General features: G+C 42.1%; 1 protein-coding gene across 3 annotated transcripts in view; it reads right to left on the bottom strand.

Annotated features, from left to right (window-relative positions):
• LOC308290342 (myelin-associated neurite-outgrowth inhibitor-like) overlaps positions 1-19,852 on the bottom strand; it is a 73,374-nt gene that overhangs the window by 37,253 nt on the left and 16,269 nt on the right. For 2 of the 3 annotated variants that reach the window (XM_080732138.1, XM_080732139.1), the window contains exons 2-3: positions 5,636-5,743; positions 2,582-2,673 (exon numbers count right to left, since the gene is read on the bottom strand). In XM_080732138.1, coding sequence (XP_080588264.1) covers positions 2,582-2,673; positions 5,636-5,697 — 154 coding nt within the window. In that variant the 5' untranslated portion in view covers positions 5,698-5,743. The remainder of the gene's footprint in view (positions 1-2,581; positions 2,674-5,635; positions 5,744-19,852) is intronic. The other variant, XM_080732140.1, reaches the window with a different exon arrangement.

Here is a 19,852-nt window from a genome sequence, read left to right as displayed (position 1 = left end):
TTTAGACGACTAAATCTATAAGATTTAGGCGACCAAATCTACAGTTGATTTAGTCAACTAAACTGTATTTTGGCAGGCCTTGTAAAGGCTTATTTTACACTTGGTTGCGTGCTGAAAATAGCCGATCTACAAGCTCACAACGCGTCGCGGCGCGTTGTGAGCTTGTAGATCTGCTATTTTCAGCATGCAACACCTGAGAGCAACCAAACATAAAATGACTCTCTTCTCCACTAGTCCCTCCCTAATGTTTTATTCTAGTTTTTTATATTGTTGATGAAATTGTCAATATATTTAGTCTTAGTTTCAGTCATCACAGCTTACTTTTTATTTAGTTTTTATTTAGTTTTCGTCAGTGAAAAAAAATGCAGTCGACAAACATTTTTCGTCATAGTTTTAGTCGACGAAATCAACACTGGTAGAAAGCGCCTCCGCCACTGCCGTGGTGTAAACAGCAGCCAGGTGTGGAGTAGAAGTAAAATGATTGAAAATGGGAAATACTCAAACAAGTACACAGTGATGTTGCTAGGTTTTCAATGTAATGGGTCCCAGGACCCACAGGTGGCCATTCAAATGGGTCCCAGAATTATGTTATGGGTCCCGCGACGACACACACTTTATGTATCAACGGTGGAAACATCAAAAATGTAAAACAAATAGTGGCAAATAGCTACGTATGTAGTTGATAAAGGACAGAAGCATGGATTTACAAGATGTTCTCAATCATCTCATCAATAATGCCAGAACACACAGCTGTGGAGACGCCGCCACATGCAGCTCAGCTGGTGCAGTGAAATGACTGATAGCAGGAAGGATAGTGTTGTATGCATCCTGGGGATGCAGGGATGCTTAAGTTTAAAGAGTCCTTTATTAAAAATATGGGTCAGGGACTCAGGATGCAGGGTTAGTAGCATCACTGGGTACAGTACTAAAGTAAATGTAGGCTTCTAGTGTCGCTCAGGAAAACGGTCCATATAAAATATTTATTGTTTATGCCAACACCATGCGAGTACCGTTTTTCACATTATTTGAATTTCCAGCATTTAGAATTGTCTGTTGCCTGCCCGTTTTTAAGTTGCACACATGAACACACGCACGCACACGCACACACACACACACACACACACACACACACACACACACACACACACACACACACGAAAGGACAACCATGGGTCGTGTGTACATAGATGCAAGCATCACAGATGCACACAAACGGACACGTGGCCCGGACAAAATGTGCACAGATGGCACTCATTAAAAAATGTCTGCACTGATAACACACAGTCTAGTGAACGCAACGCGCGCACACATGTACACACACTGATGAGACACACCTACACACACACATGTACACACTGATGAGACACACCTCCCCAATATGTTGGGAGGAGGAGATGTACTGTATATTCATTTCACAAACATGGTTAGCTGTGTGTGCAGCTGAGTGCAAGTGAGCTCAGACTGCTGCAAGGCAATTAACCCAAAATATCAAATATCAAAATAGCATTATACTTCATTGTACAGTGGTATGTCAAAAGAAAATTATTGTAAATGAAGTAAAAAAAAAAAAAAAAAAAGGCTAGTTCATGATAGGGCATTCACGAATAGTGATTTTTAGTATTCGAATTATTCGACCTCAAAGTATTCGAATAGTCGAATATTCGACAGGACGGGCCAAACAGTCAAATATTAAGTAAGCAAGAGGCGAACATTGTGAAAATAGCCGATCTACATGCTCACAACGCCTCGCGTCCACCAGGGGCATTGACCAAAAAAAAAAAGAAAAAAGCGAATATTCGACTTCGGTGAACAACGACGAATAGTGACTTTGATATTCGAATATTTGAATATTTGGTGAATGCCCTAGTTCATGACAGAACACAATTGCCCAGGGTGGGTCAAGTATTCCATTAAAATGTCTATTTCACAATATAGCATAAATATCGCAGTTTACCATGAGAAATATCACAGCTTGTCTCCGTGTGTGTACACATTTTTACAGTCTATGGGTTGGTTCCCTTGACACATCAATGTGACATCACAGGTGATATCACAGGTGACATAACCCATGTAAAAGTCCATATATGGGTATTCCCCAGAATCCCTTATATGCCCATATGAAGATCCCTGATGTCATAGATATAAATCAATGGCCAGATGGCCAAGACATTGCCCGTATCTGTGTGGCTGGTTCAGATAGGGATCTCCATGTATGGGCATAAAATATATTGTATGTTGTGATGTCATGGGAACCACTCTAATCCCTTTTTATGCCCATATATGGAGATCCCTGATGTTGTCAATATTAAGCCCATATTTAACAGGACTTCATATGGGAATGCCCATACTGTATATGGAGGAAGACAGCCCATATCTGGGTGGCTTGTTCAGACAGGGATCTCCATGTATGGGCATAAAAGCGACGTTCTACAGTACGTGGATCTCTATATATGGGTAACTGGTCCGATAAACATCACTGGCCAGATGGCCAAGAATTCGGGTGAGGTCGCATGTCGCCCTGAAAAAAAAAACAACTTTAAAATGTGAGTTTGTTCACAATATAGCGGTGTGTGTGTGTTACCTGTAAAGGCCATGTTCTTGGGGTTTCCGTAGGGGGTGCCAGGCTGAACGGGGCTGTAGACTGGATTCATACCCGAAGATAACCTGTTCTTACTGAGAGCCAGACGTTGGAGGAGAGAAAGGGGGAGAATGGGACGGAAAATGGGTGGATACAGGGACATTGGAGGGGGAGAGAGGGAGAGAGAGAGAGAGAGAGAAAGCGAGAGAGGGAGAGAGAGAGAGAGAGATTATCCTAAGCCATGCAAATTGGAAATTGTTAGGATTATCAGTCTCACACACTCGTATGTATTAAACGACATGTTCAGATTTTCTTTTTTACGCCTACGTTCAAATGAATACAGTTTTGGCTGGCGTCAGGGGTGTGGCACCAAATTCTGGGCCCTGGGTACAAGGATTCACTGCGGGCCCCCCATGAATGTTCTTCATAGGGGGAGCATGAATGTTCTTCATAGGGGGAGGGGTCTCAACCCATTTAGACTGGGAACGCATTATTAGGCGTTATTTTGTGCTTTAACTATTGAAAAATAGCAGATATACATGCTCACAGCGCAGCACCGAGTGCCGCGCTGCGAGCATGTATTTCTGCTATTTTTGAAAAATCGTGAAATTTGTGCAAGTCTTTGAATGTTTCAAATCCTTCCAAGGTTTTTTGAAAAAACTATGTTTCTATGTCAGTGGTGCTTTTCACGTGAAGGACCCCCAAAATGATTGGCCACAGACGCTTAAAAATACACATATTCAAAGATTTGAATATGTGTACGACTTTTACGACTTTTCAAAAATAGCAGATCTACAAGCTCTCGGTGGCGCGCTGTGAGCTTGTATATCTGCTATTTTTCAATAGTTAAAGTATAAAATAATGAAGGCCCCTCCACTTTGGGCCCTATAGTAACTCAGTCCCATTCCCCCCCCCCCCCCCCCCTGTGACGCCACTGTTCCTGCTGTGGTGCAGGAACAGTCACCTTCACCTGGTTTCAACATTATGAACAGGGTTGTTCCTGGTTTCAACATTATGAACAGGGTTGTTCCTGGTTTCAACATTATGAACAGGGTTGTTCAACATTATGAACAGGGTTGTTGCAGCGGCCGGCTGGCAGACAGACACCAGGACATGCGGGTCCACCCACAGTAGTCCAGGCGTTTCGGGCAGGAATAGGGTGGAATCGTGCACGTTATGATAGAAGCGTGACATTTGGCACACAGTTAGAACATGCCATATGGAACATTTTTGGCTATAGGGCCATCGCAGATTTGTCTTGGGAAACTTGTGGGAGCCAATCAAAGTTGGGCTCTCATAGACTTTACTATACAGTAAAATAATACAAAAAATAAATATGCTTTAAGTAGCATGTGAGGGGTCAAACTAGGTGTTTTTCGGGATTCTGAATCCAATGCAAGCATTTGTTTTGCACGAAAAACATTCCTTGGGCAAAAAATGGACCCCATAAAACTATGGTTTAGTGATGAGTCATCACTTTTCACAGTTTTGTGGCGGCTGTTTCTCGGAAAGGAATGTTTTTTCATGCAAAACCAATGCTGAGTCTATGAGAGCCCAACTTTGATTGGCTCCCACAAGTTTCCCAAGACAAATCTGCGATCTCCAAACATGTTCCATATGGCATGTTCTAACTGTGTGCCAAATGTCAGGCTTCTATCATTAAGCGCACGATTTCTGCCTGAAACGCTCTGACTACAGTAACATCCCGGTTTAATTTCAAGAACCCCATAACTCTGAGGTGCCGGCTACACAGAGCTGGATATTTCTGAAGCTAGACATTTCTTTGTGCGGTTGGGGCTTGCAGCCCCGAAACTGGATATTTTTGAAACCGGATAAATAAGTGAAGACATTGAAAAACATCCGATTCACTGGATCTGTGTAGGCATGGAACACGGATATCTCTGAAGACTTTACTGTGTGTGTGCTTGTCCCCCTAGTGGAGGTCTGGGGACTTCTATGTGGATATCTGAAAAAAACAGGATATATGGAATATCCAGCTCCGTCTGGCAGCTCCGTCTGGCCAAAGGCCTAAGTGTACCCGTACGGGTCCATTTGTACACTCAACTCAAGAGTTACAGACCTGCAGGGGTCCCTTGGGAACCCCCTCAAGGAGCCCTGAGGGTCCCTGGGCCTCACTTTGAGAACCACCGTGCTACAGCCTCGAACAAAGCTTATTCACTAGAGTCTGATTTCTACCTGGATAACCAGGGATCAATGTATAACTGTGTGTGTGTGACAGTACAGTCAGATTGATACACTGATTTAGCCAAGATATTGGCTCTAAAACATTTTTTTACATCAGTATCTGCAATTATGTTTAAGCTTTCAACCCATTTTGAGGTATGTCGTTATAAACACAACAAATGTCAGGGTTTCCAAAGTGTCCTAAAAAGAGCAGATCTACAGGCTCACGTCACATTTTGAAGCTTGTAGTTTCTACATTTTTCAACATTTTTCAAATGGATTAGAACTGATTTAGCCCTCTCCAAAGTCTGGATCGGTATCAGACCCAGGAATCTGGGATCGCAGTCCCGGTGAGGTGCGCCGGTACCCACAATTTGCACACAGTTGCAAATTCTGCCCCCTCAGTTTAAGTTTTATGTACATATTGTTTTACTATATAAAAAATGATGTGCCTCCTCGCCATTTTCCATCTGCCCCCTCAGTCATTTCATCCTGGAGCCGAGCCTGGGGGATCGTCAGGGTTCACTGTGAATTAATTCACGCTCTTCTCTTTCGAGTGCTACTGTATGTCATTTTGAGCTGGATTTTTGCACTTCCACCGTCCACTTGGTCTTTGCGGAAAAAACATTTGCTGGAAACACAGACGCTAAAAGAAATCATATACAAGTACCCTGCTATGGATTCTGAGCAGAGCCATTTAGAAAACTACATGTCCCATAGGGCGCCTTTCTCCGCTGATTCACATGCCCTTTTTTAACTTACCTGGATTGATTGGGCTCATTGTGTGTGTATGTGCGTGCGTGTGTGTGTGTGTGTGTGCGTGCGTGTGCGTGTGCGTGCGTGTGTGCACACGTGCGAGTGAATGTCCCGTACCTCTTGTGCGTGTCAGGTTGATACATGAAACTGAATTTGTCTGTGGGATGCCCGCTCGCCATTCTCGCTGTATGCAAATGAGGAAGGGGTGGAAGTGGATATGCAAATCTGAAATTAAAACAGCGAGAGGTCATGATTACAATGAACACAGCAAAGGAAAAGACACAGCAAAGCAAAGCAAAGCGCCACGGCCACAGCGAATGATTAGTGACAGCAACACGAGTGTGCGTACACAATACCCCATGAATGTTAAAGGAGTAGTTCACCCCCAAAATGACTTTTTTTCTATTGATTACTCATGCCATGGAGAGTAGAGTTCAATAATATTTTTTGGTTTTTGTCACATTCCTAAGACAAAATTTTGATTCGAGTAAATTTACCCCCATTGATTCCGGATGGTGACCCGTTTCGAAACGGGTCACCATCCGGAATCAATGGGGGTAAATTTATTGTTATCACATTTTTGTCTTAGGAATGTGACAAAAAACTAAAAATATTATTGAACTCTACTCTCCATGGCCTGAGTAATCAATAGAAAAAAAGTCATTTTGGGGGTGAACTACTCCTTTAAGTGTGTGTGTGTGTGTGTGTGTGTGTGTGTGTGTGTGTGTGTGTGTGTGTGTGTGTGTGTGTGTGTGTGTGTGTGTGTGTGTGTGTGTGTGTGTGTGTGTGTGTGTTTGTGTGTGCGCGTGTGTGCGTGCGTGCGTGTGTGTTGTACCCTTATCGATTAATGAGTCATAAATATGGGGGGGGGGGGGATTCATGAATATATGAGGATTGGAATAAGAACATGTCCATGTGGGAACTAGTGTCTCATTCATGTCCAAGTTGTTGAGAAATCAATCGTTTCTTGTTGTGCAAAATGCTAGGCTATACATAGTATTTGTAACTCAAGGGGTGTCATAATTCTCCAAATCCATGATTCAATTTGACTTTCGATTTTAAGGCCAAAAGCTGATTAAAGTTTTGAATTTTTTTACTCACTATGAAAATATATATATTTTTGTCCATTTTAATCCTATTGGCTTTTGCAGGTTAGAGATGTGGCAAAGTACCTTCTGCCATGTAGTGCCAGCTTCTGTTGCGTAACTGCAGTGTGCTGTGAACTCTTCACATCAAACAGCAGGTGAAATTCAAGCTCTCGACTGCACTTATTTTAAGGTCATGGATCAGATTTCTGCTCATTTTGATAGATCAATTTGTTTAATAAAAAAAAGAAATTGTGACACCCCTAAACTCAAGTGTATTATTGCTATAATACTGTGTAAATAAGAGAAAAATAAGTGTAAATAAGAGCCTGTACGTGTGTGTGTGTGTGTGTGTATGTCTGTGATGTGCATTAAGAACATCAAAGAAAAGCAGCAAATAAAGTATCCAATGAGAAAAGCACAAAACACCCAATAAGAAATAGGAGACCAAAATAAATGTACAAACGAGCAGAAATCAACAAAAGATAAGCGGACGGATAATAATGTAATATAGAGCTTCGACAGAGAGTGCTGTAAGCCAGAGTGGTTCTCAACCTTTTCAGTCTGCGACCCCCAAAATAATCATATTTTAACTGGGGACCCCCCCCACCCTGATGAGCACTAAGAGTTGAGGTTGAGGCATTACATTTTGTATAACACCGTTCTATTGTGAAAATAGCCGATCTACATGCTCACAACGTCTCGCAAACGCGAGGCGTTGTGAGCATGTAGATCGGCCATTTTCACAATTGCTGCCTCTAATATTTGACAATTTGGCCAATGTTTAATTTGTATTGTATATAAAAGTCCTTAAATTGTCACTTTAGAAATGTGCAGATACCCTCTATACACTTAAACTTTGTCAGTTTGTTTACTGTCCAGTGAGAAAACAGCGTTGCACATTTAGCTAACCATCTGGGGACCCCACAAAATAATTGGGGAGCCCCCTGGGGGTCCCGACCCACAGGTTGAGAACCACTGCATTAAGCCATGATCAGTGCTGAGCCAGAGACACCAAGGAGCTGCGAGGCCAGGGAGGAACAGCTGACCACCAAAAACAACAACAAACAAAAAAACAAAAAACGTGTGATGTGCAGCCTTGATGAGTGCATTGAGTGACTGGGCTTCAGTGTCCACTTGTTCTCCATGTGAAGTGACGTGACTTGACAGGCAGCCTATTGATGGTTGGTATGGCAGGCATGAAGCAGCGTATTGTTATGAATGTAGGCCTAACCAACCCCGTCATGTCCCCAGTCCCCGGCCGGCCGGGGTTTAACATGGTTGGTTCTAGGGGTGGATATTGGCAAGATTCTCGCGATGCAATAGTATCACGATACTTGGGTCACGATGCAATAGTATCGCGATATATTGTGAATCTTTGCGATACGATACTATTGTGATATATCACCTTTAAAAGCTGAAGGAGCTGCTCTAATGTTGTTGTTTTCATTGTTCGCAGTCATTTTCTCGAGAGACCTCACTCACTGAACCGTGGGAAGGGTAGGACCTACAGTACAGTGACATCTAGAGGCAGCGGAGTGTCAGGACCGGACTACTACCATTGGTTCCTATATATGGGAACATATTTTATTTTCCTCAAATTATCGCAATACTACTGCCTGAAGTATCGATACAGTATTGGCAAATGAACTATTGCGATGTATTGCCATATCGATTATATTGCCCACCCCTAGTTGGTTCTGTGACATCCTATCCAGAGTTCTCCGCAGTTTCATTTGCCATTCAAAAACACTCCACAATACAAGTAATCACTCCACAATACATCACCTCACCTCCAATAATAATAATCACGACTAGAAGGGTGCAATTCTGGGAAATTGCAAGTGTGGTTGCACTGACGCGAGTAGTGGAATAAACTCCCTGTCGCACTTAGAACAACGGACTCACTCGCTAGCTTTCGCCGTGGACTGAAGACTCACCTTTTCAGACTCCACCTAAACCCTTAGCACTACTGAAAATCAATGACCATACATGAAGCTAGTTAGCATTTGTTTTTTTTGTTTTTTTAGGTTTTTAGAACTTTCTTTTCTTTATTGATTATATTGGTTTTTTTTTTCTAGATAGATATCCATTTGCATTTGTTATATTGCTGTTTATGTACTGACATATTATCTTGTTTTTTTACTGTGATGTTTTATCTGCTTATTGTAAGTCGCTTTGGATTAAAAGCGTCTGCTAAATGCCTAAACTGTAAACTGTAGTCACGAGGAATCCATGAATTACCATTAATACGTCATAGACTGGCTTCCAATACTACGATAATGGGTACACTAACTAACTGCTCTGACGAAGGTTACTACTGGTATTGTACTACCATCTCCAGCATACAGGGACTGCAGTTAGGCTGATTTGTACCAAATAAAACATCTAATTAGGTCACTCACAAAGCATGTCAATGCATCATCAGGGAATATAAAAAAGCCCCATCTGAGGGTTTAAAAACACTCCAAGATGCCAGTACAGAACCACTACCACAGGTAAGGTGGGATTTTCATACCTATTAGATAATGTTACAGTACAGTACCAAAACACCATAGTATTTTACACTCCTTTTAATTAATCCATTTAGGCAGCAGGCCTGAACGCAAATCTGCGTCACTTTAGATTTGAACCACTTTAACTATTATTTTATGCTTCTAACTATAAAATAAATAGCAGATATACAAGCTCACAGCGCGGCACCGAGTGCCGCGCTGCGACCTTGTAGATCTGCTATTTATGAAAAATCGTCAAAATTTGTGCAAGTCTTCGAATGTTTTTGACCCGATTCTATAAATGTCTTCTAAATCCTCCTTCTAAATCAGTGGTTCTCAAACCTTTTCATGTCAAGGACCCCCAAAATGACATTTATTAGGCCGCGGACCCCCCATCTCAAAATATGTTGTTCCAGGGACCACCCAGAAGCAAATATTTGAGTTACAAATGTTCGCTTTTAAAAAGATATATTCAAAGACTTGCAAAAAACAAAATCACGATTTTTCAAAAATAGCAGATTTACAAGCTATGCTATTTTTCAATAAATAAACAACAAGACAACTGTGAAGCTTATTGAACTGAAAGCGTCAGTATGTTGTAGAGAACACACTGGAGCAGCTTGGACATTTGAAGCCTCTTTCATTAAAGGGCCAGTTCACCTCTGGGACAACCAGATCTTATTTTATTGTTGTTTGGGACAATCAACACAATACAAGTTATTTTTTGTATTCAATCTGTGTTTTGAGATATTTTAGTATTTCAGCTGTGCTAGTGATGCGTTTTGCATCATCATGCTGCATCATATGATGCAAAACGCATCACTAGCACAGCTGAAATACTAAAATATCTCAAAACAGACACAGATTGAATACAAAAAATAACTCAGGATTGTGTTGATTGTGTCCCAAACAACAATAAAATAAGATCTGGTTGTACCAGAGGTGAAGTGGCCCTTTAAGGTGCTGCTGAGTACAAGACATCCACTGACATTTCCATGCTACTGCATCTCCCTCAGTCTGAGTCATAAATGGCAGGGAGTCCAGTAGGAATGCATTCATGACACAAGAGGTAGCGAGGGCAGTGTCTCAATAAGCCAGGGGTTAGCTGGCTGTCTGCAACAACTTGGCAAGTACCCTGTTCTGCATGTGGCAGTAAAATGGTAAATAAATGGTAAATGGTGCATTTATAGAGTGCCTTTATCCAAGGCGCATTGCAGAGATTGTGCATCACATTCACCCATTCACACACACATTCATACACCGATGGCAAAGGAAACCATGCAAGGCACCAACCTGCTCACCGGGAGCAACTAGGGGTTCAGACTTCAGAGTCTTGCTCAAGGACTCTTAAACACCAACTCTCAGGGAGCCTGGGATCGAACTGGGAACCCTGCGGGAACCCCCTGTGTTCTAATGCCGGTTTCTCTACCCCTGAGCCACTGCCACCCCTCTCAGTCTCGGAATTGCATCAATCAACAAAGATGCAATTGTGGGAAATGTTAAGTGTGGTTGCAGTGAAGTGCTGAATTCAAGTGAAGCATGACCACTCGTGTCTGATTGGACATTGTATTGTCCAAGATATCCGGCCTTACAACCCAGATAACATCACCCAGTTTACAAAACACTCAGCAAAGTGAACCTGGTGTCTCAGAACACAAGTCATGACCTGAGACAGCTCCTCAGCACTCCTGCACACTCCAATCACATCACTAATGGCATCCGGGTCCCTGTTCTCTAGCTCAGGGGTCTTCAACAACATGGGGTCCGGGACCCCTAGTGGGTCCTCCTTAGACTTACTACAGGGGGGCCGCCAAATCCTTGTGTGATAGGATAATTATTTTAAATGAACAACTTGAACCCTCACATCCCTATTCCGAGGAGAACTTTAGCCAAAAATAGCAGATCTACAAGCTCCCATCGCCTCGAACTGCGAGGTGTTGAGAGCTAGTACAGAGAGAAGACCAAGTACAGAGTGAAAGGTCAAGTGCTAAGGGGTCCTTGGCCTGAAAACGTTGAAGACCCCTGCTCTAGCTCGATGACACATTGTGCATACAAAAGTTGGTCGATTTTTTATGCCTTCCTGGAAAAGTGCTATAGCTTTACTGGCTTCTTCAGAGAGATTCTTCTCCTGATGCAAACATGTGGGTGCCTCGAGAGCTCTTCTGAGGAGGTCCAAGCACATCATACTCTCCATTTGAACACCCTAACTAAATTCGGACTAATGAGATGTAGGACTAATGAGATGTAGGACTAATGAGATGTAGGACTAGTGAGATGTAGGACTAGTGAGATGTAGGACTAATGAGATGTAGGACTAGTGAGATGTAGGACTAGTGAGATGTAGGACTAGTGAGATGTAGGACTAGTGAGATGTAGGACTAATGAGATGTAGGACTAGAGCCCGACCGATATATCGGTCAGTTCGATATATCGGTCGTTTTGGAGCATATCGGAAGGGTATCGGTATCGGTGAATTATTCCACCGATATCCGATATATTAATTGTCTGTAACGTGTCTGCGGATAGAGCATGAAACCCTGAGTTATATAGGCCTATGTGTGGGCAATACCAGAATTATCCAGCAGAGTGCAGTATAATAGTCCAAGATGCAAGCCAACACTACTGGAGCTGCTGGAGCTGCTGCCTCTCGTGTGTCGTTCACTCACCACATGCACTGTCTAACTCTGATTTTTCATGTTGCGGTGAAGGAAGGTGTGTAGGCCTATGTGAAAATCCACAGAGATCCACGAGCAGCCAATTAAATGATCTTAAATTAATAAAAAAATATTTTGACAAAACATCGGTATCGGTATCGGTATCGGTGCTCTAGCACTCTCCAACATCGGATATCGGTATCGGTCGGAAAAATGGTATCGGTCGGGCTCTATGTAGGACTAGTGAGATGTAGGACTAGTGAGATGTAGGACTAATGAGATGTAGGACTAATGAGATGTAGGACTAGTGAGATGTAGGACTAATGAGATGTAGGACTAATGAGATGTAGGACTAGTGAGATGTAGGACTAGTGAGATGTAGGACTAGTGAGATGTAGGACTAATGAGATGTAGGACTAGTGAGATGTAGGACTAATGAGATGTAGGACTAATGAGATGTAGGACTAGTGAGATGTAGGACTAATGAGATGTAGGACTAGTGAGATGTAGGACTAATGAGATGTAGGACTAGTGAGATGTAGGACTAGTGAGATGTAGGACTAGTGAGATGTAGGACTAGTGAGATGTAGGACTAATGAGATGTAGGACTAGTGAGATGTAGGACTAATGAGATGTAGGACTAGTGAGATGTAGGACTAATGAGATGTAGGACTAATGAGATGTAGGACTAGTGAGATGTAGGACTAGTGAGATGTAGGACTAGTGAGATGTAGGACTAATGAGATGTAGGACTAATGAGATGTAGGACTTATGGGCAGTCCCCAAGGACCCGATTCTTACAACCCAGATTAAAACAGGTTCACTTTACTGTCAAATAATTCTTGGACCGAGAAATAGTGTGTTGCTTATAGCAACCACACTAACTATGACCATTGACCAACACAGTGTAGGATCTAAATACACATGGACATGTGAACAGTTACAACAAACAGGTAGAACTGGAATCAAGAAAGACTTTGGTCTGTAAATACAATAATTAGTCCATACATATTTTGTCAAATTGCTAACCAAGATATGCGCACGCGCGTGCACGTGTGTGTGTGTGTGTGTGTGTGTGTGTGTGTGTGTGTGTGTGTGTGTGTGTGTGTGTGTGTGTGTGTGTGTGTGTGTGTGTGTGTGTGTGTTGCATGGCTGCTGATCCATTGTTGTCCCATTGAAGAGGTTCTCCCTCTGGCTACATGGGTGACAGGATAGGCCGGTCCCCTAGAGAGTTGATTGGTTCCTAGCCTGTCAACTCAGCACTTCATTCTCCCCTCATTATCTCAATGAATCTATCCCCAAACCAAATGTCATGTAGCCTACTTATGTTGGGAGTGAATTTCTTTCTATAAATGCCCTATTATCTGAATACAACATTTTAACTGGACAAAAAAAAGTGGGGAAGAAAAACTGAATGTGCCAGTAGTACTTAACCCTTCAGGCATCTTGCCTGACGAAGGTCGGCCTGTGACCAAAGCTTGCTATATAAAAGCATGCTGTAATATATCTCTGCTGTCGGGCCGAAACCTCCTAACTCCAAAATGTTAATTTTCGGGAAAATGAGCTCAAATGCAGTTAGGAGGTTTTGACCGAAGGGCTTTTTCACTACTTTTCATTGGTTCAATATTATTTTAACCAACACACAGACGTAAAGGGTGTTTAATAGCACGTATTTATGAAAAAAAAGAGAGGGCCAATCAGGTGGAGTTAGCTGGTTTGGCAGAAAGTGTGGAGTTAGGAGGTTTTGTCCCAACTCGAAGCACATTTTATTACTTTCCATTGGTTCAAGATTAAAAACCAACACTCAGATGTAAAGGGTGTTCAATAGCCCTGATTTATGCCAAAAAATCAAAAACCTCAAAAATGGATTTAAGAGGTTTTGGCCAGACAGTGACGATATAAACAATAGACATTTTTGATTTAGCACAGTTTTGAGAGTGCAGAGGTCAACAGTTCAACTGTAATAAATAAAAGGAACAGACAATCTAGACCCTGAACTACTGGTTGTCAAACGTAGTGTGCCCAAGGCACACCAAAGGGCAAATTGTTCCCCGCTATGCGAACAAGCTGTAAGCTATGTTTGCGTTATCCTTTTGATTATGGTGGTTCAGATGAGTGTTACATAAGTTATTTCATGATCAATAAAAGATATCAGTCAACAACTCCATGCCTATACATGTATATATATTTTCTCTTTATTAGGTATCTAACCTGTTTTCCTCCTTCTTTCGATAACCTTTCCTCTTCCCTTTCGCGAAAACAAACTAAGGATGGAGCTTGAATGAAAACAAAGTCCAACCACATGTGTGCACTTGCAATCCTATGATGTGATATCAAAGATAGGGCTGTCACAATTATTACATAATCGTCTAATCGCAATTATTTGAGGTAATCGCAATTATTTGAGGTAATCGTCATAATCGTTTCCATGTTGAGAAATGTTAATATAGTTTCAAACACTTGAAAAAAGAAGTGGAAATAGCAGATCCACAAGCTCACAACGCGTCATCATGCGACGCGTTGTGAGCTTGTAGATCGGCAAGTTGTCAAATATGATATGACAGTAATGTCACGGTTTCTTTGAATATTTATGTTACGTGTCATAACCGTCATGTGCAACTTCAAAGCCTAAACAAACAAATACACAATTAAATCGTTAATCGCAATTATTTGAGCGACAATTAATCGTCATGTAAAGTGTCATAATCGTGACAGCCCTAGACAAAGATGATTCTGATAATGTGTGGTAGTGTCACAAAATCCCAAGGTACAACTGGACTTGTTTCATGACACGTCTGTGCCTCAGCACAGGGGGGGGGGACCACTGCTCCTACTCGCCAGTTCCTTCCTCCCGTACCATAGACTGTATAAAAGATATGGACAAAGCGAAGCCATTGGTTTCTATGCAGCGCAAATGACACAATATGGGTCCTTGGCATGGGTGTTGCCATCATAGATTGAAATGCAACCAGAGGAGGCTATATTGGCTGCCAACAGTCACGTGCAACCGCAGGGATACATGGGAGAATGTGGTCGGAGCCTCCCGAAATACAGCACACAAAGAAGAACACAGCCGGCTGGTATCAGTTTAGTTGGCCACGCCCCCCGCAACTTTATCATCAATTTTAACATAAATGGGACCTTATTTTCACAAAACGCATATCATCGTGATTGAAAGGCAATTTTTAACTAGCGATAGGAACCATAAAGTATTCATGAAAATGTTAATTAAGGTTAGAACACGAAAGGGGAAAATGAATGGGATCCAATGGAGAACAATTCTTTTTGCAACCGGCCAGGGGGAAAACAGCGCAACTAGCGGCCAATCATAGGAAGTTTTAGTTCCGTATTGGGCTCATTTTAAATCGGCGGAACTCTCCCCCTGTCACGTACGCAACAAACTCCCTTCCACTCCTCTCTCTGCACTCCCCCGCCCGTTCTCCTGTCCTTCTCCTTCCACTGCTCCTCCTGCTGCCCTCCCCTTGTCACCAGTCAGTGAGAGGAACCCACAACAACAACATGCTAATAATCCTTAGCATGTGGACAGGTGGCTTACCTATAGCGCCCCGCCACACGGTCCTCCTGTCACGCAACATGTGGCCCACTGTACGTACCTACAGTGTGTGTGTGTGTGTGTGTGTGTGTGTGTGTGTGTGTGTGTGTGTGTGTGTGTGAGACATACTTGATACAAGATGCAACTATTGTTGAGGTGCAACTTCTGTAAATGTAAATTATTGGGCACTTATTCATGTCATACTCTGTTACATTATATTACATTATGTTATGGCTCCCATCTCCTGGTAATTTAATGTGGCCTTCTCTATGTGTTTAATAAACTTGTGGTGTGATATTGCCTGGTGTCATCTTTTTACTTGTGTTCACGACTCACTCACCACCTTAGTTAGAGGATACATCTAACTCTCATTGAGGGTCTACTTAAGTCATAACACTCATATACGCCAATGTGTGTTTAAAGGACAACTTAGTTTTTTTTTTACAACAACGGTTCATATTTTAGATTGTAATTATCTTTTTGACACACTTTACTTTGTTCTATCGTTTTAGCACGTTTAGCTATTTTGATTTCAGTGGGTGGGTGCATGCGTACAAGTGGCTAAATATGTCTTTTTAGACACAATAAACTAGCGATTTCTTTATTACTAGTTACACTACTAGCCTCTATAAGTCACATCTGCACATGAAAGATTGCGGTGCATCTTGAGAATAGGCTTATTGTGTGTAAAGACATATTTAGCCACTTGTACGCATGCCCCCAAACCACTGAAATCAAAATCATTAAAATCTCAAAAACGACAGAAAGGAGTAAAAATGAATACATTTTAACACTCATCCTCCATTTTCTCTAATTAGAATCTAAAATATGAACCCTTGTTGTAAAAAAAATAAAGTTGTCATTTAATGTTTGAAGAGATACAAGCGTTCCCTTTGGTTTGGCCAGGTGGTGGTCATGAAGTGTTCAGGGTTCTTTGGTTTGGCCAGGTGGTGGTCATGAAGTGTTCAGGGTCCTTTGGTTTGGCCAGGTGGTGGTCATGAAGTGTTCAGGGTTCTTTGGTTTGGCCAGGTGGTGGTGATGAAGTGTTCATGGTCCTTTGGTTTGGCCAGGTGGTGGTCATGAAGTGTTCAGGGTCCTTTGGTTTGGCCAGGTGGTGGTGATGAAGTGTTCATGGTCCTTTGGTTTGGCCAGGTGGTGGTGATGAAGTGTTCAGGGTCCTTTGGTTTGGCCAGGTGGTGGTGATGAAGTGTTCATGGTCCTTTGGTTTGGCCAGGTGGTGGTCATGAAGTGTTCAGGGTTCTTTGGTTTGGCCAGGTGGTGGTGATGAAGTGTTCATGGTCCTTTGGTTTGGCCAGGTGGTGGTGATGAAGTGTTCATGGTCCTTTGGTTTGGCCAGGTGGTGGTCATGAAGTGTTCAGGGTCCTTTGGTTTGGCCAGGTGGTGGTGATGAAGTGTTCATGGTCCTTTGGTTTGGCCAGGTGGTGGTGATGAAGTGTTCATGGTCCTTTGGTTTGGCCAGGTGGTGGTGATGAAGTGTTCATGGTCCTTTGGTTTGGCCAGGTGGTGGTGATGAAGTGTTCATGGTCCTTTGGTTTGGCCAGGTGGTGGTGATGAAGTGTTCATGGTTCTTTGGTTTGGCCAGGTGGTGGTGATGAAGTGTTCATGGTCCTTTGGTTTGGCCAGGTGGTGGTGATGAAGTGTTCATGGTCCTTTGGTTTGGCCAGGTGGTGGTGATGAAGTGTTCAGGGTCCTTTGCTCCCCATTCTAAGCATGAGCCCTTCATTCAGCAGACCACCACCTCTGATTGTAAAGACCATTCTATACTGGACAATCACCTTAAACCAACCAAAACACAAGAGAGAGAGAGAGAGAGAGTGTGTGTGTGTGTGTGTGTGTGTGTGTGTGTGTGTGTGTGTGTGTGTGTGTGTGTGTGTGTGTGTGTGTGTGTGTGTGTGTGTGTGTGTGCGCACATATTTGTGTACACATACTTGTGCATGCATATTTGTGAAAAGAAGAGATGGATGGACAATAGAGCTGCCAAATAATATTCCATATTCGAGTATTCCTTTGAATATATAAAACAAATAACATTCGACTATAAAAAATTAAGGAATAATTAAGATATAATTTCACGTTTCATGTCGCGGTAAAGACTGTTCTAACTTCCATCACAGCACAATGAGCGCATCGTTGGAGTGATGCGTCCCCTACCCCTTCCTCCAGTCCAAGCAGCCGGGCTTGGACTGGAGGAAGCTGTACATATCTAAACGTACAGCTTTATTAAAATTAGGCTATAGAATAAAATAAGTATGAACCATTTCTCGGAAGGCACATAGACTATAGAGAAAGAAATATATTTATTTCTGCTGTGTTTGAATTAAGTTTTACTGAATACATCATTTTATATAAAAAAAAACAGCACAAATGGACAAAGGACGGGGGGGAAAAAGGGATAAAGACAATTTCTCGCATCACTCCACTTTTTTGGTGCTCCAGGCATACTTGAAAGAGAACAAAAATATAAACACTGCAAATTGCTGGGTTTGCTCGCAAATGTCACAAACTGCCTCAAACTGAAAGAGCTGCTGACCCAAATTGCTCCATCTCGCAGACGTTGAAAAAAAATGGGACTGTGTGCTCATTGTGTGCGACACAGCGATTGTCCTTAACCTTTGACGCAGCTCTCTCCCAAATGTGTACTTTTAAAGCAAGGTTTCAAGCAGTGACCTAAACAGGTCGTCATCAAAAGCTCTCTTCTAAAGTCTTTAGACAGACTTTTTTGTCTCAGGGCACCCCATGAATATTGTTTTAATCCGAGGCACCCCTACATTATAATTTTCACTCCCAGCACCTTATATTTATAGCATATCGTCGTTGTCGGGTGGAAACCTTGTATGTCCAAAACCCTTCGTTTTGTATTTATCATCTATAAAATGTACTAAACTAGTGAAAACAGCAGATCTACAAGCACACAACGCCTCGCGATAGATCAGCTGTTTTCACTAGTTTTGTGCGACAGAGGTTTCTGCCTGACAGTAATGATATTTTAGTGATTATGTTGCGAGGAAAACGTTGAGATAATAGCCATTTTGGGTAGAACTGACTGAAAATAACTTTGTACTTCAAGTTTAAAATGATACTAAATATTTATAAAAAGTGTCCAAATAAATCCCAAATATTATCAAATGATCTCGCGGCACCCCTAGACTGCCGTCACGGCACCCCAGGGTGCCCCGTCACCCACTTTGAAAACCCCTGTGCTAGAGAACAACCACTACAGTTACACCACACAACATTAGTGATGATGAAAAATGATTGTTGTACAATGGCATTGCACAGAACTAGTGAAAAAGCCGATCCACAGGTAGGCCTGGCACAGTTCTTACATAATCACCAGGTCACAATGATTTGTTATAATCACATAATCGTCAGTTATGTGGGATCAATTCCATATTTGTGCCAATTCTCAATGATTTTCCTCGCATAATTTACTATACCTCCAAAACATCATGGGCACAACTAGGGTTAGGACGATACGCGATATTATCGTTTATCGCGATAAAAAACACTCACAATAATCGTATCGTGGAGATTTAATTTATCGTGATATCGTCCTCCGTCATGCACTGGGATCAATTCAGCTTTTATTTGCCAAGCTGCATATCTGGTACCACTTAAACACTCTAGAACTGGTAAAAGGTATCGTACTTGATACGTTTTTTTTCACTCCTTCAAAGGTCTATCAAAGGTCAAAATTAGCCGATCTAAAAGCTCACAACGCGTCACAACGTGACGGGTTGTGAGCTTGTAGATCTGCTATTTTTTGGCAAATGTTCCGCCCCAGGATAAAGGATTGTGATTATCCCGATAAATTATCGTAAATCACGATTTATTTTGTCACAATAATCGTGATCCCATCCCTAGGCACAACCCTGTAATCTCAGCAATGTTATAGACAGTATACTGTATAATAGAGGTTACCAGGGCCTGCATTTCATTTTTCAAAATGGGGTGAAATTTGTCGCTTATAATATGCTACAGCGGGGGAGTTTCGTTTATACACTTTGGGGGGGATTGTGTGTGTGTGTGTGTGTGTGTGTGTGTGTGTGTGTGTGTGTGTGTGTGTGTGTGTGTGTGTGTGTGTGTGTGTGTGTGTGTGTGTGTGCATGCGTTTGATAGATACATAGATAAAGAGGCTGGGAGAAAGAGCGACAGAACTATAATACCAAATCCTTGGAAAGTCTGAATACATAAGGGACAAAGACTCAAAGATCGTTATAATGAAAATATGAAAAGAGGAATTTACACTTCACAGAAACAGAGAGATGAGAGGAACTAAAGAACAGGGGTGGGACGATGCGAGTAACTCACAATACTGTGCCATATTCTGATCCTTGATGATGATGATGATATCACATTACACGTCACCTGTGATAATTAATAGACTGCAAGAAATGTAATCTACGATACATCACAATGTGTGTGGAACTGAAGAAGAAAAGATACCTCTAAAAAGTTAAAAAGCAGGAGTTTTGTATCTATTCACGGAATTGACATGACCGTACCAGATTATGGGCACCACAAAC

Source organism: Nannobrachium achirus (assembly GCF_963921795.1).
Source record: "Nannobrachium achirus genome assembly, chromosome: 8".
In the NCBI taxonomy this organism is placed as follows: domain Eukaryota; kingdom Metazoa; phylum Chordata; class Actinopteri; order Myctophiformes; family Myctophidae; genus Nannobrachium; species Nannobrachium achirus.
The sequence above is the reverse complement of the archived record's forward strand: the minus strand, read 5'-3'. Positions and strand labels throughout refer to the sequence as shown.